Source organism: Aquarana catesbeiana, linkage group LG06, assembly GCF_042186555.1.
Source record: "Aquarana catesbeiana isolate 2022-GZ linkage group LG06, ASM4218655v1, whole genome shotgun sequence".
Classification (NCBI taxonomy): domain Eukaryota; kingdom Metazoa; phylum Chordata; class Amphibia; order Anura; family Ranidae; genus Aquarana; species Aquarana catesbeiana.
The window spans coordinates 229049266-229076351 of NC_133329.1; the positions used below are offsets into that span (position 1 = coordinate 229049266).

Consider the following 27086-nt stretch of genomic DNA (forward strand, 5'->3'; position numbering starts at 1 on the left):
TGGTGCCATTCCGCGAGTATGCGCGATTTTAAAGCGTGACATGTTCGGTATCTATTTAATCGGTGTAACACCTTCTTTTAAATTTTACCAAAGAACGGTATTTGTGTTTTTGTGCATTAAAATTCATTAAAGTATATTATTTTCAAGGAAATTTGCGTTTGAAAAACTGCTGTGCAAATATCATCTGACATACAAAACTACAAAACCCACCATTTTATTCTCTATAGCCTTTGCTAAGAAAATATATAAGGTTTAGAAGTTACAAGTAATTTTTTTGCGAAAAAAACAGATTTTTACATGTAAACAAAGTGTCAGAAAAACACAGACTCAGCTGCTTAGAGATGGGAAGGGCTGGGAAAAAAAAAAACTGAACAATGAGGGGGAAAGAATGTTTTTTTTTTTTTTTTTTGTTATTTTTACAAAGCAATTAGTTTAGTTTAGTTTGCTTGTGGGCTCCATCTTGTACCTCCTACATACAGATGAGTGATTGTTGGGATACAGTAGATTCTGTCCTCTCAGGCCTTAACTGACAGGGTACATTTTTCTGACAAATTTGTTTCTTATCTAACCTATTAAATGATTCCTATTAATGTTTTCCACCATCACTGCATAATGTTTACCCATAGTCTAGTCAGTAAATTGTTTTTCTTTTCCTCCTCTCAGTAAAAATGTGAGACCAATGTCTAGAGTTTGGAAACCTTTTAGTGCAATTTCTGCTGAGAGCAAAGCTGAAATTTGCAAATATTGTCAGAAAAAAAATATTATTCTCCAAATGTGACAAGGATGCCAAAGCCCATCCTTGCATGCCAGAGGTCCCCTAAAAATCTTAGAAAATACTTAATGGAAGTAAATGATGAGGACCATAATGAAAGTAAGAGTAGATTTCTGATGCACCAGCAGCATCTTCAAGTAAGGAAGTGTTAGAAATCTTGGCCTCACAAAAATACACAAACCTTTCATTTATAAAGAAAAATGACACCTGAAAAACAAAATGATTTAGATTTGTAAAACTACTCCACAGAAAAATGTCATCCATTTTTGATTCATATATGGAAAAAGAAGAAAGTGGTGAAATTGTTATAAAATAAAGAACCCCACAAGAAACCAGACTCTTTGACTTTATTGCTGATAATATAATGCTTTGAACATAAACGTTATTGTGAATAACGCTCCAGGATGGCTCCAGGATGGATACCGCTGTGACAGATGTGAGCAGGTTGCCCTTCTGGAAGCTCGCATTAGAGATCTGGAGGAGCAAGTTGCAACACTGGGCAGAAAGGACAACCTTGAAGGGGGTCCTCTGCTCGCTGAGCAGGTGGTCAGTAGGGTTGATGTGGAGGGTGGAGGGGCAAGTCAGGATTATCAGATAGGAAGATGGGTTAATGTAGTTAGAGGGAGTGGAAGGGGCTCGCAGAATAGGAAGGCCAGTCCTGTGTTTGTGCATCAAAACAAATTTGCCAAGTTGGGTGAAGATGTGGAGGTGGCAAACACAGAGGTGGCAGCCCTAGATGTCACTGCTATCCCTAACAGCCGGGAGAGCAGCCCATCTAGTAAAGGTGGTGAGGGGAGTGTAGGTAGGCCTAGACAGTTGGTGGTTTTAGGGGATTCTATAATCAGAAGGACTGATAGAATAATTTGTCGCCAGGATCGCCTCAACCGAATGGTTTGCTGTCTCCCTGGTGCTAGGGTTCGGCATGTGGTGGACCGGGTGGATAAATTACTGGGAGGGGCTGGGCATGACCCAGCTGTCTTGGTCCACGTTGGAACCAATGACAGTATATATGGAAGGTGGAGGCTCCTTAAGAATCAATTTAAAGAACTAGGCTGCAAGTTGAAGGGAAGGACCTCCAAGGTGATATTCTCTGAAATATTGCCTGTGCCATGCGCAACACAGGAAAGGCAGTGGGTGATTAGAGAGCTGAATGCATGGCTCAAGACCTGGTGTAGGGAGGAGGGATTTGGGTTTCTAGAGCACTGGGCTGACTTTTCATTGGGGTGCAACCTATATGCTAAAGACGGTTTGCACTTGAATGGAAGGGGGTCTGCTGTGTTGGGGGAAAGGTTTATAGGAAGGCTGGAGGAGTATTTAAACTAGGATTGAGGGGGGAGGGTGAACTAGAATTACATCAAGAAGACAGGTCAGTTAGGGGTCAGACATTAATGGAGGGTGGAATGGGGACAGATGGGGGGAGGGTTATGGCAGGTGTCAAGAAATTTCCCATGTTGCAAACAGCCATTGGAAACTGTAGTGCCATTTGTACTACTAAAAAATATATGAAAAACACCAGACCAAAATGTAATAATGCATTAAAGTGTTTGTTCACCAATGCCAGAAGTCTGCCAAGCAAAATAGGTGAGTTGGAAGCTCTAGTGCATGAAGTGAACTATGATGTAATCGGTATTGCTGAAACTTGGCTTCAATCCTCACATGACTGGGCTATTAATATTCCTGGCTATGCACTCTTTCGGAGAGACAGGGTAAAAAGGAAAGGTGGCGGGGTCTGTCTCTATGTGAGAAGTGATCTCAAAGCAAGTGTGAAAGAGGACCTGATTGATGGAGAGTGTGATGAGTCTGAAGCATTATGGGTGGAACTGCATATAGATGGGCGTAGTTCAAAGTTAATCATTGGAGTTTGTTATAGACCACCCAATGTTAACGAGGAGGTGGAGACTCCGCTCCTTGCACAGATGGAAAGGGCTGCAAGGGCTGGGACAGTGATAATAATGGGAGATTTTAACTACCCAGAAATTGACTGGAGTAATGGCACTGCTGGGACAGTTAAAGGGCAAAAATTTATAAACCTATTACAGGACAATTTTATGGTCCAGTTTATTGAGGCCCCAACTAGGAATGAAGCTCTGTTGGACCTGGTAATCTCAAACCATGCAGAGCTTATTACTAATGTGCAGATAAAGGAACACCTGGGTAGCAGTGACCATAACATGATTTCATTTGATGTTAGCTGTAAACAAGAAATACATAAGGGAAAGATAAAAACACTTAACTTCAAGAGAGCAAATTTTCCAAGGATGAGGGCTGCTCTCGAGGACTTAGACTGGGAGGGAATATTGGCAGCGATAAACACAGAACAGAAATGGGAATTCTTCAAAAAGACTGTTTGGGACCTCACTGCAAAGTATATTTGCAATGGGCAATAAGTTTAAAAGGCTAAAAAGAAAACCTATGTGGCTCACGGTCAAAGTTAGAAAAGCTATAAACAATAAGAAAAGAGCTTTTAAAAAATATAAAAATGAAGGAACACTAGTGTCATTTAAATGCTACAAAGAATTTAACAGAATATGTAAAAAGGAAATCAAGGGTGCAAAAATTCAAAACGAACGACAGATCGCAAAAAATAGTAGGACAAACCCCAAAAAATTCTTCAAATATATTAATAGTAAAAAGGTCAGGTCTGAGCATGTAGGCCCTTTACAAAATAATCTAGAGTGGGTGACTGGGGACAAGGAGAAGGCTAATTTATTAAATACTTTCTTCAGCTCTGTGTATACAAAAGAGCATGGGGAAGTTCATGTGCATAATGGGGGTGGTATTGACACAGCCCCCAATGATCCACAATGGCTCAAAAGGGATATGGTCCAGAAATATTTAGACAGAATAAAGGTGGATAAAGCACCTGGACCTGATGGCATCCACCCACGGATCCTAAAAGAATTGAGCTCTGTAATTTCAAAGCCATTGTATCTAATTTTTAGGGACTCATTAATGACGGGAATAGTACCGCTGGATTGGCGCAGGGCGAACGTGGTGCCTATATTTAAAAAGGGATCAAAGTCTTTACCAAGTAACTATAGACCTGTTAGTTTAACTTCTATAGTCGGGAAGATACTGGAGCGTTTAATAAAAGACCACATAGACGAGTTCTTGCTGGAAAAAAACATTTTAAGCAACAGACAGCATGGGTTCATGAAAGACAGAAGTTGTCAGACAAACCTGATTTCTTTTTATGAAGAGGTAAGTAAAACCTTGGACAGAGGGGTGGCTGTGGACGTGGTTTATTTGGATTTTGCAAAAGCGTTTGATACAGTTCCGCACACACGGCTCATGTGTAAGTTAAAGTCTACAGGCTTGGAAATATCAGTTTGTAAATGGATAGAAAACTGGCTAAAAGACAGAATTCAGAGAGTAGTGGTTAATGATTCTTACTCTGACTGGTCTAAGGTTATCAGTGGTGTACCCCAAGGTTCAGTGCTGGGACCCTTACTCTTTAATATCTTTATAAATGATATTGGGTCTGGGATCAAAAGTAACATTTCTGTCTTTGCAGATGACACCAAGCTATGCAGTGGAATAACGTCCTTACAGGATGTCTCCAATTTACAAGCCGACCTCAATGCATTGTCTAATTGGGCGACTATGTGGCAGATGAGGTTTAATGTTGAGAAATGTAAAGTTATGCACTTGGGGGCTAAGAATATGCATGCATCATACATGCTAGGGGGAGTACAACTGGGGGAATCTGTAGTGGAGAAGGATCTGGGGGTTTTGGTAGATCATAAGCTCAATAATAGCATGCAATGCCAAGCTGCGGTTTCCAAAGCGAGCAAAGTTCTTTCTTGTATTAAGAGAGGTATGGACTCCAGAGAGAGAGATATCATTTTGCCCCTGTTCAAATCATTAGTAAGACCTCATCTGGAATATGCAGTTCAGTTTTGGACACCAGTTCTCAAAAAGGATATCGGGGAACTGGAGAAAGTGCAGAGAAGGGCAACCAAACTGATAAGAGGCATGGGGGAGCTCAGCTATGAGGAAAGATTAGAGGAACTGAATTTGTTCACTCTTGAGAAGAGGAGAATAAGGGGGGATATGATCAACATGTTTAAATATATAAGGGGTCCATATAGTGAACTTGGTGTTGAGTTATTCACTTTACGGTCAACACAGAGGACAAGGGGGCACTCTTTACGACTGGAGGAAAAGAGATTTCATCTTCAAATACGGAAAGGTTTCTTCACAGTAAGAGCTGTGAAAATGTGGAATAGACTCCCTCCAGAGGTGGTTCTGGCCAGCTCAGTAGATTGCTTTAAGAAAGGCCTGGATACTTTCCTAAATGTACATAATATAACTGGGTACTGACATTTATAGGTAAAGTTGATCCAGGGAAAATCCGATTGCCTCTCTGGGATCAGGAAGGAATTTTTTCCCCTGCTGTAGCAAATTGGAGCATGCTCTGCTGGGGTTTTTTGCCTTCCTCTGGATCAACTGTGGGTATAGTATTGGGTATATTGGATTGTACGTTTTTTTTTTTTTTTTTTTTTTTTTTTTTTTATGGTTGGACTGGATGGACTTGTGTCTTTTTTCAACCTGACTAACTGTGTAACTATGTAACTATGTAATTTGAATGCTATTGCAGGAATCATTGAAATCAGATTATTTCCTTTGCAGCCGTCAGGGGGCACTGTGACACTATGTGAAAGCACAGCAATAATCTCAGAAGGGACTACAGGCTTAGTGACATGGGAAGCAGGTATCTTCTTAGCAGAATGGGCTATTGAAAATGTTGATCTCTTCAGAAATCGGTAATATATATATAATTTTATTTCCTCTGCTCTAACATGCCTTTTGTATGCATTTGGCACAGAGACAAAACCAAGATGTATTTTGGCCTCTTTAGTTTTTTCCAGGTGTTATATGGCTGTGTAAATTGTTTGTAAGACTTTTTTTTTGTAATTCCATTGGAGCACCACAGTTCACCGTACAAGACTTACAGTGGTTGAAGCAGTGGATGGTGCCAGGACTAGCGATAACGTCTTATGGTGTTGATCGTCACTGTAGTGCAGTGGTGGCCAGCTTAGTAAATATTTCTTTATTTCTTGTTGTGTTTTTTTTTTTTTTTTTTTTTTTTTCATATAATGTTTAGTTTTTTATTATTTTTATTTTATATTTGACAAACTGATCCCAACCACCGATCCATCTTTCCGGATCAACTATGTGACAAAACGAAAGTATTTAATGCATAAGCTTTTTTAAACCCTTTTTATTAGGATTAAGTTGGGTTTGTGCAGGCAAAAATTAGTTGGCACGATGGTGACATTTTATCATCCATAATATACAACATGTCTTTGGTACTTGGGAATAAGCGGGCAGAGTTTCTTAGTGATATATATAGATAATATAAAAATTTCCATTTGATTTCCTCCTCTTCCCCAATTGGGGACTCGTATTAGGTCATGGGAGAGCCTCTCGTCCCCCATGTAGCTCTGCAGAAATGCATAAGAGCAAGCAATAGAACATGAATATGTTATCAACAAACAATAGAGCACTATTGTAGTGCTCTTTTCTGGCAGGGGAAGGCAGGGCAGAGCGGGATCAGCTCTAATCTGGTTAAACATTCATGGTTAAAGGAAGTATCCATGCCAGGGTTTCTAAACCTCTTTACCTTGGAGGAGCCCTTGGCAAAAAGTTTGAGATGTTGGGAAGCCCCTGAAATAATTTTCAGATCTACAGCTCATGGAACATCTGTGTGATCAGCAAGCTGTTGATATAACATCCATTTTTTTGTTTAGAAAGGGCATTAAATAATAAAATGCATTTTAAAACGTACTTCCTTAATGTGAAAAATAGAATCACATCACATCTAAGAATTGTAAGCTGCAATATAATAAATGTTTGCTTTTGGGTTTAATACCGCTTTTATCACTTCAGTTTCTCGGACTGCCATTTGGTCTATCATCTGCTTCCAGAGTATTTACAAAGGTCCTTTTTATATCGCTCTGGGCATCCAGGTCACAGGTTATCTGGACAACCTTCCTTCCTGATGAAGGACATCTCCCTTCCAGCTATCTGCAAACATCCACAGGACAAGTCACATACTTTAGGCTTTCTGTTGGGTGATCAACTTCCAAAAATCCACTCTCCAATCTTCTCTTCATCTGAAAGACTCGAAGACACACCTCATACAAAGGTATTCCTTCCAGAGAAGAAACTCACACTTGGGACTTGAGGTCAAAGAGACATCCCTATGTAAGATTCTCTATGAGTCTCATGGTAGCCTCCTTCAAAGCTGTTTCATTTGCCCAATTTAATTCCAGATTGTCGGAGAGGCAACACAACATTTTGTAGGCATCGAACAAGCATCCTTTTTCTCTCAACCTACCCATGTTCCTGTTTAGCCAAGAAAGGAATTCCTTTCGTTGGTGGATCTACAGCCCAGCCTTAACATTGGGAAAGTCTTTCCTTCCTTATCACTGGAAAAATGACAGTTTTCAGTCTTCCTGGCTGGGGAGCAGTGTTTCAGTCTCACACAGTTCAGGGAACATGGTCATTGATGGAACCCAAGTTCCCCATCAACATCCCGGAGCACAGAGCAATAAGGATGGTTCTGCAATACTTGATTCCCCCTCTCTCAATCACGATACCTATTTGGGGATGCAATTGTACAATGCCACAGCTGTGGTGTACATCAATCACCAAGCTGGCACCAAGAGCCATACAGCCTTGAAGGAAGCAAGCCAGATAATCTCATAGACAAAGAAGTTATGTCCATATTAGGAGGAATGGAGAGCTGGAAAGTGGATTACCTACACAATCATCAACTGGACCAAGGGGAATGGGTTCTTCAACCCAACATCTTCAACCTGATATGTTGGTATGTTGGACATGGGGGGGGGCGTCTGGGCATGGATATCCTGGCCTCCAGATTCAACAATAAGCTACCTCTGTTTGTGGCCAGGACCAAGGATCCCCTGGCTTTGGCAACAGATGCCTTGATAATTTCCTGGTCTTGGTTCAGGCTAATTTATGCCTTCCCTCCAGTGCAAATTCTACCTCACCTGCTCCACAAATTAGAGCAAGAGGAGAAACAAAGGTGAATCTTATTGCACTGAACTGGCCCAGAAGAACCTGATACAGACATACTCTTACTACTAAGGGACAACCTCTTCCCAACAGGCCAGACCTGCTGTCTCAGGGCCCGCTATTTTATCCTGCTTCTCAGTTACTAGCTTTAATGGTATGAATGTTGAAGCCCAGGTCAGATGCATTTCTGAGTCTGTCATTCCTACTTTGCTGAAAGCCTAAATCCTTCTTCTTTGCTTGGTATATACACAGGCACTTCAAACCACCGAAATTCTGTGCCTCTCATTCTAGCCTTCCTACAATCAGGGGTTGACCAGAACTTGGCCAGCCCTTAGGATAGGTTTCAGCATTGTTGAATTTTATTTCTTTATCGTACATCACGGGACACAGAGCACCATAAAAATGACTATCTGGGTTATATGCTACCTGATTGGACACTGGCAACCAATAGTAAGAAGGTTCCTCGCATATAACCCCTCCCATACAGGAAGTACCTTTTAGTTTTTTGCCAGTGTCTTGAAGGTGATGGTCATGGCTGTGGAAGCTCTTCAAATGATGTCCCAGTGAGCATGTTATCGGATCCATTCGGATGGCATGTTAAAGCTAAAGTGGATGGTACCCGGGCCTTGGTTCAAGAACAAGGTTTTGCCTGTAATGTGTCCTTTATGGTGCTGGACCCTTGTTATATGGTATTCCTGGTCTATCACTTGCCCAAGGGAACCAGAAGGGTGCCTTACAGGTCCAAGGGTGTGGATCCCAAACAAAGGGGGACCCGGTCCTTGAAGGTCCTCAGTGGCGCTACCCGCCGTGATGGGGGAACATTGGGCCTGTATCAGGCCCTGCAGTGAGGACCGGTGAGTACTCCCTCTGGGAGGCCTAAAAGTACTACTGTTGTTGCTATAATGTGACATGTTTTATCCAATTTTGCGTGTCCCCACTACACTTAGGCGGTGTCTCCCGCACGGGGGCCGCGTGCGTCGGAGTGCGCCGCGTGCCTGTGCGCCTATACTCAACCACGTGTGCTATGGCGGGCGCCACGTGCATCGTGGGCGTGCACATGCGCAGTGAGATTCCCGGGCATGCGTGCGTTAGTCACATGGCGGTGCACGCGTATAAGGGGAGGTCATGTGCCGCGTGTGCCAATGCTGCTTGTCAGTTTAGGCTCATAACAGGAGCCTAGTGCGCGGTGGGACACAGAGGTCTGGGCACGTGAGTTGGGCAGTTGCAACAGGTTGAAGGCTGGTAAAGGCTGTGGTAGCTGCTATACGCTGGATCCAGCCATATAGCTCAGAGGGAGTACTTTTTCATCAACTCTTGTAAGCAATGTCTTCCAGAAAAAGAGGTACAGGGAGCAGGGCAAGTCCAGGGGTTAAAGTGACTCCTTCAAAAACAGGAGATCAACCTCAGGTTACTGCAGCATCAGTCTCCCCTGAAAGACCTGCGGCATGTGGCCTGGCTGAGCCATTGCATTTGTCAGGCGTAGTGGCCACTACCAATATCCCTGCATCGGCTTATGTTACTTAGGATGACTTCGCATCAGCCCTAGCTGGCCTTGAGGGCAAGATAGTAGGTATGCTTGCCTCAGTAACGCAGGGAGGGAAGAAGCGTCATAGATCTCCCTCTCCTGAGCCTGGTCCCAGTGGAGAGTCACTTGAGTACCAGGACTCTCTTAGCCAGATGGGTCCTTGTGATCTGGATCCAGAATGGGCAGAGGATTTGGAGGAGGTGGCCGTAAAGGATAAAGAGAAAGGAGAGGCTGAAGAGTCCTCGGCGGAGGACACAGGTTCTGAGGAACCAATTTCGGCTTCCCAATCCCAGAAATTGTTTAACCAATCTTTGGCTGAAATGGTGAGAGCAGGATTTAGGTTACCCCCAGTACAGGGACCAGGACTCTCCTGTTCTACGTTGGGATCCTTGCGTCCTCAGCAAGGTTCCCAGGCGTTCCCCGTGCATCCATTATTGGAGCAGGTGATTTACGCTGACTGGGGCCACCCGGACAGGATATACTTGCCTCCAAAAAGGTTTTCTTTTTTATATCCTATGGAGGAAAAATTCAGGAAGAAGTGGGGTACACCTTTGGTTGATGCTGCCATTTCTTCAGTGAATAAAAGACTAACCTGTCCAGTGGATAATGCCCAAGGGTTTAAGGATCTGGCAGATAAAAAACTGGAATCCTTACTAAAAGACTTGTGGTGGCTGGTCAGCAGTACAACCGGCAGTTGCGGCTATCGGTATTTGCCAGGCCTTGAAGGACCGTTTTAAGAGGTTGGTCAGGAACCTACCTGTTCAGGAGGAATTTTCTGACGCGCTTTATGTTTTGCGGTATACAAAACAAGATATTTGGGGGGCACACTCTAAAACATGCATTAAAGATGGTGCAGCCATAAGACCATACAGTAGAAGAAAATATTACAACGCACACATGCAAAAAAGACATTTACCTCAAACAAGGCTCCTAGCCTTGCTTGAGGTAAATGTCTTTTTTGCATGTGTGCGCTGTAATATTTTCTTCTACTGTATGGTCTTATGGCTGCACCATCTTTAATGCATCTTTTAGAGTGTGCCCCCCAAATATCTTGTTTGTATATTGTATGGATTCTGACCAAATCCCTTTTGGGTGCGGAGCACCTCACTCCTTCACATAAGTACCTCTCATTAGTGTCCACTTGTGTCATGGGTGGAGACCTTATGATTCTCCCATTTAGAAGAGTGCAATGCTCTCATGGTTCAGAGATGCAGGATCTCCCACTCCATGGATAGTGTAGGACCCACTGATTATGGGGTACTTTGTCGCAGTAAGTGGGCTTAGCACCATATAGCAATATGGTGTGACCAAATCCCCATATTTTTGATAATGTTTTTTTGAAAATGTTTAGGTGTTTTAAACTAGCCTTGCTTGAGGTAAATGTCTTTTTTGCATGTGTGCGCTGTAATATTTTCTTCTACTGTATGGTCTTATGGCTGCACCATCTTTTTTTTTTTGTTTAAATAATCTTTATTCGATTTTCCAAAATATATAAAATGTGTTTTGTTTTTTTTTACAACAATTCTTAAATACACCTTATACAAAGCCTTTTATATATATATAATAGTAAAAAAAAACATTACTTTCCATTTTCCCCATTTTTTGCCCCCCACCCACCCCCCTCTATACCCCATCTTACCCTCCCCCCTCTATACCCCATCTTACCCTCCCCCCTCTATACCCCATCTTACCCTCCCCCCTATTAACTCCTTATTCCTACCCCACCTTCCTATTTACTTAATATCGTACAACCATTACCTTAGCTCTTCCTACATACATTTTACATGGGATAACCCACTTCTTCTAACCAAGGCATCCAAATTTTTTTTAAATTCATTTAAATTTCCTCTCCTTGCATATACTACCTTTTCCTTCCATATTGTTTCCGTTACCGTTTTAAACCAGTCGTTTTTGGAGGGGGGTTTCTCTGCCTGCCACCTCTGCGCTATTAATTTCTTTGCCTGAAATAGGCACCTTAGTACTACTTTATTTTTAATGTTCCCCAACCTTTCCCCCACTCCCAGGATACACAGTTTTGGGTCCATTTTTAGTGGCAACTTGAAGATCTTATTTATGGTATCTAATATTTCCGTCCAATACCGATAAAGTTTTGGACATTTCCAGATCATGTGGATCAAGTCCCCGGTATTTTGGCACCTAGGGCATTTAGCATCCCCCCTCCGCCGTAATATTTTCTTCTTATGTTTTGCGGTAGACGCATTAAAGGACTTGATCCAGCAGATGTCTCGTTTTGCGCTACTCTCAATCCATATGTGCAGGGTTTTGTGGTTGAAGAACTGGTCAGCCGAGACGCCATGCAAAAGGCTACTTGCGGCTTTTCCTTTTCATGGTGAGCGTCTATTTGGAGAAGATCTGGATAAATATATCCAAAAGATCTCAGGAGGAAAGAGCTCCTTGCTTCCAGTTAAAAGAAGGAATAAGCAGCCTTCCTTTAAGATTCCCAATGCTCCTGGGCCAGGCGCCTCTTCTCCCAAGAGGTATCGACGGCCTCAACCGCCTACTTTTAAGAAACCTCAGGGTCAGAAAAGACCTTGGACCCAGAAACCGGCCAAAACCAATTCCAAGTCTTCCTTGTGAAGGGGCGCCCCCACTCTTGCAGGTGGGGGGCAGACTAGGCGGTTCGCAGATGCTTGGGGGAAATTGGTTCAGGACAGGTGGGTCATTTCCACTATAACACAAGGTTACAAAATAGAGTTCCGGAATTTTCCCCCAACTCGGTTTCTGGTATCCAGAGTCCCATCGGACCCAGAGAAAGAGGGGCCTGTTCCTGGCCTTAGAACAGCTGGAAAGGCAGGAGGTAATTATCGAGGTTCTGCACAAGGAAAGATTCAAGGGGCTCTACTCGAACCTATTTACAGTGCCAAAGCCAAACGGGGAGGTAAGGCCCATTCTGGACCTCAAGTCCCTCAATTCCTTTCTCAACATCCGAACCTTCCGTATGGAGTCGGTTCATTCAGTAATCGCATCCTTGAGAAGAGGGGATTTTTTTAGCATCCATAGACATCAAGGACGCGTAACTGCATGTACCGATTTTCGGTCCGCATCAAAGATTTCTGCGCTTCGCCGTAGAGGGGTGTCATTTCCAGTTTGTGGCACTTCCATTCGGTCTAGCCACGGCCCCTCGGGTCTTCACAAAGGTTCTGGCTCCAGTGTTGGCATTCCTAAGGTCCCAAAAGATCTTGGTGGTAGGATATCTGGATGACCTTCTGTTAAGGGACCAATCTTACTCCACCTTGGTAGAAACCGTTACAACTACCGTTCGTTTCCTGAGGTTCCTAGGCTGGATTCTGAATATGGACAAATCGTCCCTTCGTCCAGCTCAAGTCTTGACATATCTGGGCCTGATCCTGGACACAACCCAAGAAAGGGTAATTTTACCTCCCTTAAAGGTCAACTCCATAGTGGAGCTGGTTCGAGAGGTCAAAAGGGCAGAAAGGCCTTCAATTCGGCTGTGCATGAGGCTGCTGGGCAAGATGGTGTCATCTTTCAGCGCAGTTCCTTATGCGCAGTTTCACTCCTGGTTGTTCCAGAAAACTATCCTGGAGGCTTGGGACAAGTCTGTTCAAATTTTGGATCATCCCTTGTCTCTATCCCTACAGGTAAAACAGGACCTCTCTTGGTGGTCAAAGACCAACAACTTGAGGGGCGGAAAATCCTTTCCACCTGTAACCTGGAAGGTGGTAACTACGGACACCAGTCATCTTGGCTGGGGAGCAGTCCTGGAAGAGGCTTCCGTACAGGGAAGAAGGTCCCAAGTAGAGAAGACCTTGCCAATCAATCTGCTGTAAATCCGGGCAGCTCGCTTGGCTCTCCTATTCTGGACGTCCAGATTGCGGGGTTTTCCTGTCCGAGTCCAGTACGACAACTCCACAGTTGTGGCATACATCAACCTCCAAGGGGGCACCCGGAGCCGCCCAAAGGGAAGTAAATCACATATTAACTTGGGAAGAGAGACAAGTGCCGTTTTTGTTAGCAGTCTTTATTCCAGGTGTGGACAATTGGCGGGCAGACTACCTAAGTCGTCAGCAATTGTTACCGGGGGAGTGGTCCCTTCACCCCGAAGTTTTCCTTCAAATCTGCCAGCACTGGGGGACGCCAGATGTGGCATCCAGATTCAATGCCAAGGTGGACAGGTTTGTATCCAGGACCAGGTATCCACTTGCCGTCGGGACGGATGCATTGGTGATTCCCTGGGAGCGGTATTCCCTAATTTATGCTTTTCCTCCTGTCCAGTTGCTGCTGCACCTGTTGCGCAGGATACAGGAGGAACAGAAAACAGTAATTCTGGTGGCCCAGGAGGTCCTGGTACTCGGAGATTGTGAGGATGGCGGTGGGGGACCCATTGTACCTCCCATACCGTCCAGACCTATTGTCCTAAGGTCCCATATACCATCCTTCTTTACGGTCGCTGAATTTGATGGCATGGCTATTGAGACCAGGGTACTGAAAGACCGTGGTATCAGAGTTTCAGTCTTGTCTACTCTGATAAATGCTAGAAAGACAGTTTCTAGAAGTATTTACCATAGGGTCTGGAAATCGTACATTTCCTGGTGCGAGAAGAGAAGATGGCACCCTCGCAAGTATACGATTGGGAGGGTCCTTGCCTTTCTTCAAACCGGGATTGATTTAAACCTATCTTTAGGGACTATCAAGGGACAAATTTCGGCCTTATCAGTTTTTTTCCAGAGGCCAATTGCATCTCATTCTTTAGTACGAACTTTCGTCAAAGGGGTACTGCACTTAAGGCCGCCGGTTAAGCCACCCTTATGCCCCTGGGACTTGAACTTGGTGCTATCAGCTCTACAGAGTCAACCCTTTGAGCCTATTAGGCATATTCCTTTTGATTCTATTCTATTTTTGGTGGCCATAACCTCGGCTAAAAGGGTGTCAGAATTGGCCGCCCTTTCTTGTGAAAAACCTTTTTTGTTTTTACATCAGGACAACGTGGTGATGCGCACCCGTCCAGATTTTTTTACCTAAGGTGGTTTCCAGTTTTCATTTGAATCAGGATATCATTTTACCTTCCTTTTTTCCCAACCCTAAGTCTAAGAACGAAAGGTCGCTTCACTCACTGGATGTGGTGAAAGCAGTCAAGGTTTACTTAAACATGTCATTTTTGGAAGACTGACTCCCTTTTTGTTCTGCCAGAGGGTCCTAAGAAGGGACAGGCAGGAACTAGTTCAACTATCTCTAGGTGGATTCGCCAGGTCATTATCCAAGCTCATGAGTTGAAACATAAGGTTCCACCTCAGTATCTCAAAGCTCACTCTACTAGAGGAGTTAGTGCATCATGGGCAGTGCCCCAACAGGTGTCTATGGCTCAGGTTTGCAAAGCGGCCGCTTGGTCTTCAGTTCATACATTCACCAGGTTTTACCAACTGGATGTTAGATCTCAAAGGGAGACTGTTTTTGGCCACAGCGTGCTGCAAGCAGCTTTATAAGTCCTGGGCCTGAAAGGGGTCTAGAAATACTATGTTCCCTCCCCTCAAATGCATTGCTTTATGACATCCCAGATAGTCATTATTATGGTGCTCTGTGTCCCGTGATGTGCGATAAAGAAAAATGGATTTTTAAAACCGCTAGCTTACCTGTAAAATCCTTTTCTTGGAGTACATTACGGGACACAGAGGCCCCTCCCTTCTTTTCTGGGATCTTCATTGCTTGCTACAAAACTAAAGTACTTCCTGTATGGGAGGGGTTATATGGGAGGAACCTTCTTACTATTGGTTGCCAGTGTCCAATCACCTAAAGGTAGCATGTAACCCAGATAGTCATTATTATGGTACTCTGTGTCCCGTGATATACTCCACGAAAAGGATTTTACAAGTAAGCTGTTTTAAAAATCCATTTTTTTTATATGAATACTCAGCCTGTGTCCTGTGCTGTACGATTAAGACAAAAGGAATTCTGACTTGCTTGTAAATTCCACATCTCTATAGTACAGTCCAAGACACAGGCCACCCTCTCTTCTATATTCCTGGGTTACTCTGCATTGCTTCCTAAAAAGCTGAGGATTTGTGGAGTAGTGTCCTCAAAAAGCTTGTGCCATTGTCCAATCACCCAGAGGTACAAGCTTATAACCTAGGTTTTTTTTTATTTATCAATTGCCTACTGGTATGGGGTTCTGGGCAGAGCTGTAATAAACATACAAAAAAAACCTGAACCCTAAGCAGTTCCCCTCCCTTTTCCATATCTGTTCTTGGTGTTTGAGAAGCATTGAAAAATAAATAATTTAGAGCAGTATTTCCTAAGCCAGTTTGTCTCATTCCTAGCAACCAATTTAAAGGCTAATTCCATCTTTCATTTTGCATGAATTTAGGATTCTGGTTACCAATAAAATCCTCTGACCTTTTCTTTTCATATACTGTGTCACATGACTTGGTACAGTACAGTGTACCTCTACGATCGTAGAAATAATTGTTAAGTGCACATGCTTTGTGGCAGTGCTTATACCATGCCATGCTTCAGCAAAGGACCATTGACAGAGTAGTGAGGGGCTAGAACCAATAGAGACTGCACAGAGATGAGGGAAAAGAGCAGAGATTTAAAAAAATTCCCTGGACTGTTAGACCGGATGCATGGGCCCTGACAGCTCAGCATCGCTGGACGTAAGTACTGGGGGGGGTTGGGGGGGTTGGATGTATGGGGTTAGTTCACCATTACATTTTTTCTGTAAAGGTGAACTAACCATTTCCGTTCAGCTTTCATATATACAGTTAGAAAAGTTTGTATAGTTCTGGTGAATATATGTGAATTTTTTAATGCTGTAAGTGTTGTGTTTTTTCCCAGAACCGTATTAGAACTTGGAAGTGGAATTGGACTGACAGGACTGGTTATATGCAAGAGCTGTTTTCCTAAGAAATACATGTTCAGTGATTGTCATCAGAAGGTGCTTTCAAAGCTAAGAGAAAATATTCACTTGAATGGCTTTGTGCTTAGTGATGAAGATGATTACACAAAAAAACCTGAAAGAGTAAAAGATTCAGACACTGTTCAGATGTCAGTTTTGGAACTGGATTGGGAGTCCATTACAGAACAACAACTTTCACACATTGATGCTGATGTGATAATTGCAGCAGGTAATAGAATAGCATGTGATTAATAAAAATTAACTATGAAATATTAACTGTAGAAACTGATTAGATTACATAGAAATTGCATTTTTCCCATGCTGTTGTAAGATTAATATACACATTAAAAGTGTATGAATATTAATCAAACTCGAAATTCTGCTATAAGTCCTATTAAGAGAAGTATGGCCAAAACTTTTTTTGGCCATACTTCTCTTTTGGGTCACAGGAGTGCACTTATTTCTGCACTCTTGTGACCCAGATCCAGCCAACAGTGGGATCCCAACTTTAGGGTCAGGATCCACCCAGATGCCTGATCGACAGCTGGCTCAGTGTGCCACTGAGAGACCCTGAGCCAGTCACTCCTGCTCCTTCCATAGCCTGCTCCAGTGAGCGCTGGAAGGGTAGAGCAGAGAACGGTGGTTGACAGTCACTGTTCTCTGCTCAAAGCTGACTGAGAACTAAGCGATCAGCCATCATGTGATTTCTCAGTTCTCTGTCTTGGAGCCAGCAGATTACAGCTGCAGTATTGGGCCGATGCTGCAGCCATATAGGTGAGTATGTTTGTTTGTTTTTTTTTTCCCCCACTTCTCCTTTTTCAAGCGTTATCAAAGTCTGCTTTTTTTTATTTATTCCTACCTACCTTTTATTTTACCTAATAAGGCTTACCTGTTGGTACAGTAAATATTTCAAAAACGTTCGTCGTTTAGGAGATATTTGCTTTAGTAGCAGCTGGTGATGTTACCGATGCATGCTCGCTACACTCTCAATTGATGGCATGCCGTCCATTGAGAGAGCTGTGCCACAGCTGTGACTCCCAAACCCAGGACCACGAACCCAGAAGGGAGACTGTGTGAAGATGGAAGCCCTGTCAGCAGTGACAGCATGCTGCTGGAGCTCTTTGTTTTAAGGCAAGTCTTTTATAATGTGCTAGTATGCAATGCATACTAGCACATTATGCTCTTAACTTGCAGGGGGAAATTTTTATTTTTTACTTTTTTGCAGTTTGCTGAAATTGTTGAAAGACACGTGGACATTTAAAATACACACACACACAAAGTACTTAAGAATTCATTTGGGGTTGAATCTATGACAGCCTATAAACTATTGACTTTTTTTCGTTCAACCAGTTGGTTGAACAAAAAAAAAAAATTACCCGATTTTCCCCATCCACACATTTTGAGGTGGATGGGGGAATTGCTTCCACTAATTTATTTATTCTGATGGCAGGGAGACTTCCCCTCAATCAGAATACAATGATCAGTGCTGCTGGCTATGGCTGACAGCACTGATTGATCGAAAAAAAACAGACAGGCTGGTTGTACAGAAGTTGATTGGTACATGGATTGAAATTCGGCCGCTCAAAATTTCAGTCCATGCATGGCTGGATTGTGCAAGATGCTTAAGTCACTTGCCGACCAGCAGTTGTACCTTTTACTGTTGGCTGGTGGCTCTGTTCTGGGTTTACAGGTATGCGCTCCCTGCTGCTTGTGCTGTGGCTGGACAGAGCATGAGTTTGTCAGCAGGCTCACAGCCAATGATTTTGTCTGCTGATAGCTGTAGCCAATCACAGCACAGATGTAACTGGTTTTTCTCCCTAATTTCACTCACTGTTCAGAGCTGAGATCAGGGTGAGTAGTTTGGCACACAGGTAACCCCTTTATTTCCCTCCTGATCACCAATGTCACCCAGTGTCATTAGAACAGTGAACTGTCACTGATCACTTTTAGTGTCAGAACTTTAGTGTCACTAGCGACGGTGGTGTCAGTGTAGAAGGCAAGGAAAAAAAAAACCTGGACGACCGCACTTCCGTGAAGAAAAAAAGCACCTTTATTGTAACAAAAATATACAAAATGGCAAAATATTACAAACACCCCCCAAATAACCACTGTTTGGAAAGTAGGCACTCCAGTGTATTTGCTAAGAGGCATAACAAGTATTTGGCAGATCTCATTTGTTGCCACAACTTTTTGGGAAGTGAAGAAAGAAAACACATTTTTTTTTTTCATTTTTCAAAAACTTGTGGCAAAAAATTAAGATCTTTTTTTTAAGTCTATATAATAAAAAATAAAAAACCCAGTGGCGACCAAATGCCACCAAAAGAGAGCCCTGTTTGTGTGAAAAAAATGCTGTAAATATCATTTGGGTGCAGTGTTGCATGACTGAGCAATTGCCAGTTAAATTGGCACAGTGCTGAATAACAAAAAATGGCCTGGTCATGAAGGGGGGGAGAAACCAAAACAAGTTCAGAAATTAAGTTATGTGTAATAAAATTGAAATGACATAAAGGAAAAAGTATTGAACACATGAAGAAAGGGAGGTGCAAAAAGGCATGGAAAGCCAAGACACCAGCTGAAATCTATTAGCAATTCTGACCCTTGACCGCGCAAATTAATACAAAGAAATAAGAGAATAGAAGCGGGACTTTGCATGAGGCATGTTGGTGAGTGTGTTGTACTGAATGGTATATGTTACGGTGTAAATAATGGAAATGAATGCTATATAATGTACTATCCACAAAAAATAGTGTAGGATGATCATGATATAAAAGTTTTAATAGCATAGGTACTTGGGCCAAATACAATCATAAAAGTACACATCTTGGACCATGGTAAAACATGTTAACAACAATATATTAACAGACAAAATTCCAATATGAGTTGTACAGTTGCAAGAGGAATTACATTGTACAGTAAATAGGTGCATCAATAGTTCTAAACTCAACGCGTTTCTTGGCTTGAAACCAGTCATCAGGAGTCCGATGCAATTGACTGTATTAAAACAATGAGGTATCTATTAATGTATGAAAAGATGTTTGTAGGAGAAATACACTGAAAATGTAAATTTCTAGATACTCACAGGTAATGCATGAATTAATAATCATCTATGTGTTGTGATACAGTATTGGTCTGGGTCCATAGAGTCTCCCCCGGGGTTGAGGCAGAAAGCACACCCCAACGAACCGCAAGCAATGGTGGCCCAAGTGACACAAGCACCCACGAAGACCGGCAGGCAGGGACATTTGGCGAGGCTGGAGAGTGTGGATAAACTGGGGAAAATGAAGAAATGTGTGAGCTAAAAACTGAATGGTGGTATGGATGGGATAAGTGTATTTATTGGGATGGAGGCATGTTGGCGCTTCCTGTAAAAACAGTGTGGATAGGTCACAACCCCTCTTGATATACGATAACCAGGGTGGCAGACACCCACTTTCTGTGACCTGATCAATCCACCTATCCATGTCCACACATACTCACACTAATTCACTCTTCATTCATCCTCTGTTATCTTGTTCCATTTTTATTCCACCCTTAACTTTTTACATTGATATTTTCTCTTTCTCTTTTTTCCGCATCTTTTTCTCGTATCATAAATCATTTGATAGAGACCTATGGTCCCCCTCTTGTTCATTGACCGATTTCAATGCAAGAGTCGTTTATACAACCTAGTGTACATACATTTTGTCTTTGCAACTGTATTTGTATATTGATCTCATATAGTACAATCATTAGAACGATCCTTTGTTCGAACTATTTTCCTATATTTCCCCTCTTTTCCTCTATTATACACTGCTTCAATACAGTACAACACTATTCTGCTTTTGTTTCGCTCCCTACGTCTTGTAGGAATTTTCATAACTGATACCTAATACATTTATTCCTTGTAACAACCTTCCTCTTGTTTCGGTTTTGCTATTTCCCTTTAGCCAAACTCACACTGATTCAATTCATGGCTAAAACTGCCTTTGGTTATTTGTTTATTTTTTTATTTTGTTTATTTTGTTCCTCTTTAGTCAGACAAATTACTGATTCAATTCAGGGCTAAAGTTTTTTGTTATTTTGATGTCTCTCTTTAGTCAGACAATAAACTGATTCAATTCAGGGCTAAAGTTTTTTACTTGTTATTTATTATTTTTGTTGCTTCTCCTTTAGTCAGACAAATACTGATTTAATTCAGGGCTAAAGATTTTTAGCCTACGCTTCTTTGCACAGTGATTGTATCCAGTGCAAAGATTGAGTATGCTATTTTGTTGCTTTCTTTGCTATCTTGATTTTATTCAAGGCAAAGGAATGTCTGTTTTTGCTTTCGCTTTCGCACTCATTTTTGAGTTGCTTTGGTCTTCTTTCTCCTTTTCCCAGCTCATATATCTGTCATTCATCTATTTTTTACACACATTTGGTGCTGGGATCCGTCCTGTCTACTCCCCGGGGTTGCGATGCGCCCAGCCCAGGACCCATCACCCTCTTGTCCATGACGTGGGCGGGCCCTGGCCTTGGCGCATCGGCGTCATGCTCCCCACATCCCGTCTGCAGCGTCTATGCCGCCGCACACGGGACGTTCGGTGGTTCTCCATCTCCGGGCTTAGGCGGTGTATGGGATGGCGGGCGGCCGCACTGATTGGCTGTCCCTTCCCTCCCCTCACCGCGTCATCACGCCCGCGCATGACGTCGGCGGGAGCGCGCCCCTGACCCGCAGCAATAAAAGGCGGTCTATGGCCGGGCACCCTGCGATCCCGTCACGCACTTGAGACATTTGGTTCAGCTTGGCACTCACCACACAGGTAATTCCTTCACACTGTCACTCCGGCTCATCCATAATAGTAATGGCTTCACAGTTGTACACACACCCTATCTCACCTACAACTCTCACACTCTATATTTCTCGGCTCCTCTCCATGCACTCATAGCTATGCTATACTGTTTTCACTTATCCCTTCCATACCACCATTCATTTTTTAGCTCACACATTTCTTCATTTTCCCCAGTTTATCCACACTCTCCAGCCTCGCCAAATGTCCCTGCCTGCCGGTCTTCGTGGGTGCTTGTGTCACTTGGGCCGCCATTGCTTGCGGTTCGTTGGGGTGTGCTTTCTGCCCCAACCCCGGAGGAGACTCTATGGACCCAGACCAATACTGTATCACAACACATAGATGATTATTAATTCATGCATTACCTGTGAGTATCTAGAAATTTACATTTTCAGTGTATTTCTCCTACAAACATCTTTTCATACATTAATAGATACCTCATTGTTTTAATACAGTCAATTGCATCGGACTCCTGATGACTGGTTTCAAGCCAAGAAACGCGTTGAGTTTAGAACTATTGATGCACCTATTTACTGTACAATGTAATTCCTCTTGCAACTGTACAACTCATATTGGAATTTTGTCTGTTAATATATTGTTGTTAACATGTTTTACCATGGTCCAAGATGTGTACTTTTATGATTGTATTTGGCCCAAGTACCTATGCTATTAAAACTTTTATATCATGATCATCCTACACTATTTTTTGTGGATAGTACATTATATAGCATTCATTTCCATTATTTACACCGTAACATATACCATTCAGTACAACACACTCACCAACATGCCTCATGCAAAGTCCCGCTTCTATTCTCTTATTTCTTTGTATTTATTGGGATGGAGGCATGTTGGCGCTTCCTGTAAAAACAGTGTGGATAGGTCACAACCCCTCTTGAGTGCAAATTAATATCAGCTGGTTCGGTCTCAACTAATGGCCTATAAAAAGGTGTCTCATTACCAAGGAGTCGCACAAGAAACATCTCATGATGGGTAAAAGCAAAGAGCTCTCTCAAGACCTTCACAACCTTATTGTTGCAAAACATACTGATGCCATTGGTTACAGAAGGGATTCTAAACTTCTGAGCGTTCCAGTGAGCACTGTTGGGCCTCAATCCTGAAGTGTAAAGCACGTCATTTCACCATAAACTGACCATGACCAGGTGCTCCTTGCAAGATTTCTGATAAAGGAGTGAAAAGAATTATCAGAAGTGTGCCAAGAGACCACTTGTGGAGAGTTTCAGAAAGGCCTGACGTTAGCAGGTACAATTGTTTCAAAGAAAACAATAAGTAATGCACTTAACTGCCGTGGCTTGTATGCTCGCTCACCATGCAAGACTCCATTACTGAAGAAAAAGCATGTTGAAGCTTGTTTAAAGTTTGCTGCACAACATTTGGACACGCCTGTGAAATCCTGGGAGAATATAGTCTGGTCAGATAAGACCAAAATACATGCCATAATACATACCATGTTTGAAGGTCAAATGGCACGGCACATCTCCCAAAAACACCATACCAACAGTGAAGTTTGGAGGTGGGAACATCATGCTGTGGGGCTGTTTTTCAGCATACGGAACTGGCAAACTTCAAGTCATTGAAGGAAGGGTGAATAGAAAAATTTACCAAGACATTCTTGATAAAAGATTGCTGCTGTCTACTAGGATGATGAAAATGAAACGAGGGTGGGCATTTCAGCAAGACAATGATCCCAAACACAAAGCCAAGGAAACTCTCAGAAAATAAAGCTGCTAGAATGGCCCAGCCAATCATCTGACTTGAATCCAAAAGAAAATCTATGGAAAGAACTAAAGATCAGAGTTCATAGAAGAAGGCCGCGGAACCTTCAAGATTTGAAGACTGTGTGGAAGGATGGGCCAAAATCACACCTGAGCATTGCATGCGACTAGTTTCTCCATACAGGCGGTGTCTTGAAGCTGTCATTACCAACAAAAGATTTTGTACTAAGTATTAAATACATTTCAGTTATGGTGTTCAATACTTTTTTCCTGTGTCATTCCATTTATTACCTAATTTCTGAACTTATTTTTTTTTTTTATGTATGGATTGCATGGGTTGTTTCCAACATTTGGTGAAAATGTTCAATACTTATTTAACCCGTTATGTGTGTGTGTGTATGTTATGTATGTATGTATGTATATATGTATGAATGTGTGTGTGATAGAGATATATAAATAAAACCTACATTGCCAAAAAACAGAGCTGTAAACTGTTATACAAAACCATTTACATGAATTTATTTGCTGGCTTTCAGATGTTGTATATGACCCTGATGTAATCCCATCATTCTCAAACATCCTATGCAAGCTTCTGCTCTGTAAAAAAGTTCAAAAGCCGTTGCATATCTTTGTAGCTTCTACAGTTCGCAACTCAGAAACCTACAAACTGTTTCAGACAAAACTAGGTACGTTTTTATGCTGAAGTCTCTGCTTTTGTAATCGATGTTCCCCTTGCTTAATTTGCTGAGGTAGCTTTAGAAGCTGGCATATTACATTAAAAAAAATCCAGTCACTTTAACAAGTGTGAATAGTTGATGGTATAGGGGTTGTTGATAGTTTTTATACAGGTTTTAGTTAGTTTTTCTGTCATAGAACCTCGAATCACAATGCATTTTTGTGCATGTTGATTAACATAAATAGACTCCTTGGTGTCAAAATGAAAACATACATCTGCAAAGTGATTTCAAATATTTACAATAACAAAACACAAAATCACCGCATACTTATAGGCCCCTTTTTAGTGCGTTTTTAAAGCGGGATTCCGGCCAGCGACATTTTTTTTTTTTTTTTTTAAGTCAGCAGCTACAAACATTGTAGCTGCTGACTTTAAAAAGGTACACTTGCTTGTCCTGGGTGCCCGCGATGTCGGCCGCCCGAGGCCGACCCATCCCTCGGCTCTCGGGTCCCGGCACTGCCTTCCTAACTAAGGGAAACAGGCAGTGGAGCCTTCACTGCCAGTTTCCTACTGCGCACGCGCGAGTGGCATGGCGCTCTGTGAATGGCCCCGTGGTTTTCTGGGAAAACACTCAGTTCCCAGAAGGCAACGGGGCTGCTCACCGAGGAAAAGGACACGCCACGGAATAGGAAGAGGCAGATTAGGAAGACTGCCTAGCAACAAGGGTTCAGGCAAGTTTAAAAAAAAAATGTTTTTTTTTTTTTCAAATGTTTTTTTTTTTTACATTTTTTTTTAGGATTTTTGGTGCAATTTTTTTTTTTCAGGGTGGCCCTCCACTTTAATAGATGCACCAATGGCAGAAAATACTTACGCTGTCATGCTGATGCTGTGACTGTGGAACTTTTTTTTTTTTTTTTTTTTTAGTCATTAACCCAGAATGCGGACAGTAAAGTGTGAATTTATTGACATACTTGTTACAAGCCAGTAATTCCGAGTTTTAAAGGTTTTGAATCATCATGACAGGCAGCAGCTAGCATTGTCTGTGAGTACATACAGGATATCTGACCCATGTCTTTCATTACAGGTGTGTAATTTAATTAATATCTATCTTTTCATTAATGTGTGTTTTTTTTTTTTTTTTTTTTTTTTTTTTAATCTTTTCATCTCTTTAGATGAGGCTGGACTGAAGTGGCAAATTGTTGCTTATCATAAAAAAAATATTTTTGTATATGATGCAAACTGCACAATACAAATTCTTCAAGTTTGATTAAAAATGTAAATTTTAAAAATATTGGTGTTTTTGTACATATTTTTTACATTTATGTTTAGTATTAAAAATATTGTTTTTTTGTAAATTGCATATTGTAAAGGAATACCAAAACTGTTCTGTCATTTGCTATAATGCTGTCGATAGCAAGGCTAATTTAGTCTCCTGCTATTCAAATATCTTCACAAGACACACAGCTGAATATGTCCTATAGATTTTGGGTTAGATATGGGCAGGCAAAGGGACAGGCGGTGCTGGAATTTTTCATCAAAAAGCTCAGCTTGTGCTGTAAACATAGTGAGGTTGATTGTTCTAAAGGAGTAAGGCTCAATGCACACTGGACGTTCCAAAAACTCTTCTGGACGTCGGATTGCTGGCAGAAAAACGCTGCTTGAAAAATGTGCTTTATCAGCATTTTGATTACATCAATGACACTCCCAAACGCCCACAATGCATTCCCAAACTCCCACAATGCATTGGAAATATTGAATTTAACCTTAGGAGCCAATTTAGGAGAGCAAAGAGAGCACTGTCTTTAGCAGGGAGCTGTCTACTGTTGCTAGCTGCGTTCACTATGGATCCAGCCCTGAAGACAATGTAGGAAATACTCCTGAATTTGTTGGATCAGGAGACAGAAAATTGCATGAGAGGACCAGAGTTCGTCGTTACTATACCCATCCATTGATGGACCAACGCATATCTCTCGGGATATTTCACCAGCCTATACATTCAGCTGCGTAACTATCCTGAAAAGTTTTTTAACTTTACAAGGATGTCTGTTGGCACATTTTGACAATCTTCTAGAGAGGCTGCGACCATGTCTTACTCAAATGGACACCCAGATGAGGATAAGCTTGTCTCCTGAGGAACGTCTCCTGGTGACACTCAGGTATGTCATTATTTTAGTCACATGTACTTATTAATGTTATTTTATTTTTCTTTCGGAAACATTTTGGAAAATATTGTTTGCCTTTTTTTACATGCCAAATCTTTTTTTTAACCGCTTGCCGTCCAGCTCACGCCGATATAAGTCGACAGAAGGGCACTTACAGGCATATTAACGTACCTGTACGTTGCCCTTTAAGAAGCGGCTTGCAGGCGCGCTGCCGTGATCTCCGTGAGTGTGATTGCGGGTCCCGTGATCGTCTCACGGAGAGGAAGAATGGGGAAATGCTAATGTAAACAAGCATTTCCCCGTTCTGCCTAGTGACACTGATCACCGCTCCCTGTAATCGGGAGCGGTGATCAGTGTCGTGTCACACATAGCCCATCCCCCCCACAGTTAGAATCACTCCCCAGGACACACTTAACCCCTACAGCGCCCCCTAGTGGTTAACCCCTTCACTGCCAGTCACATTTACACAGTAATCAATGCATTTTTAATCGCACTGATCGCTGTATAAATGTGACTGGTCCCAAAATAGCGCCAAAAGTGTCTGATCTGTCCGCCATAATGTCGCAATCACGATAAAAATTGCTGATCGCCACCATTACTAGTAAAAAAAAAAAATTATTAAAAATGAAAATCGCAAAAAAACACTGTGCTAACTGGTGAAAAGAAGCAGCTACATACAGTGTGACAAACAGCAATATAAACTCTATAGAAAAAATGTAGCGCATAGAGAAACAAAGAATGGTGATACAATGTAGTCACAAACACCGCAAGTCTGACGACCGGATGTAGTGAATACAACAAATAGTAATAAGAAGTCCATATGCGATAAGGAAAAATAAATCTCCAAATGAATGTGCACATGTAAAGAGTCACTGGCAATGAAGAATGTTCCAAATGTAGATAGAGGACTGGGTTAGTCGGTACATGGGAACCACATCAACCAACAACGGCATCAAATCCGAAGTGAATGCCCAACCTCCATTACATGCAGTACATCTCAGCCGGCAGAATCCCGGGAACGGGATGACCCTGTGAGTTCCTGTGAAGTTTTTACCTGTGAGTTTTGACGGTCTGGATATCGCTCTATATGCCCTGGGTGGCACAATGTCTTCATGACTCCATGTCGCTGACAGGGGAGTCCACTGGATCCGGTAAGAGTTTACGCCTACCATTCTCTGATATGATGCCGTTGTTGGTTGATGTGGTTCCCATGTACCGACTAACTCAGTCCTCTATTTACATTTGGAACATTCTTTATTGCCAGTGACTATTTACATGTGCACATTCATTTGGAGATTTATTTTTCCTTATCGCATATGGACTTCTTATTATTATTTTTTGTATTCACTACATCTGGTCGTCAGACTTGCGGTGTTTGTGACTACATTGTATCACCATTTTTTGTTTCTCTATGCGCTACATTTTTATTAATAAAAATGCCATAAACTATCCCCTATTTTGTAGACAATATAACTTTTGCGCAAACCAATCA

The 27086-nt window shown here is 42.2% G+C and overlaps 1 protein-coding gene across 2 annotated transcripts in view; it reads left to right on the forward strand.

Annotated features, from left to right (window-relative positions):
• The window catches only part of LOC141146617 (protein-lysine N-methyltransferase EEF2KMT-like), a 107296-nt gene extending 82573 nt beyond the window's left edge, over positions 1-24723 (forward strand). The window contains exons 6-9 of one of the 2 annotated variants that reach the window (XM_073633009.1): positions 5405-5538; positions 16152-16441; positions 23293-23442; positions 24605-24723. In XM_073633009.1, the coding sequence (XP_073489110.1) occupies positions 5405-5538; positions 16152-16441; positions 23293-23442; positions 24605-24699 (669 nt within the window). In that variant the 3' untranslated portion in view covers positions 24700-24723. Of the gene's footprint in view, positions 1-5404; positions 5539-16151; positions 16442-23292; positions 23443-24356; positions 24486-24604 lie in introns of those variants that run through there. The other variant, XM_073633010.1, reaches the window with a different exon arrangement.
• Positions 24724-27086: the final 2363 nt, after the last annotated feature.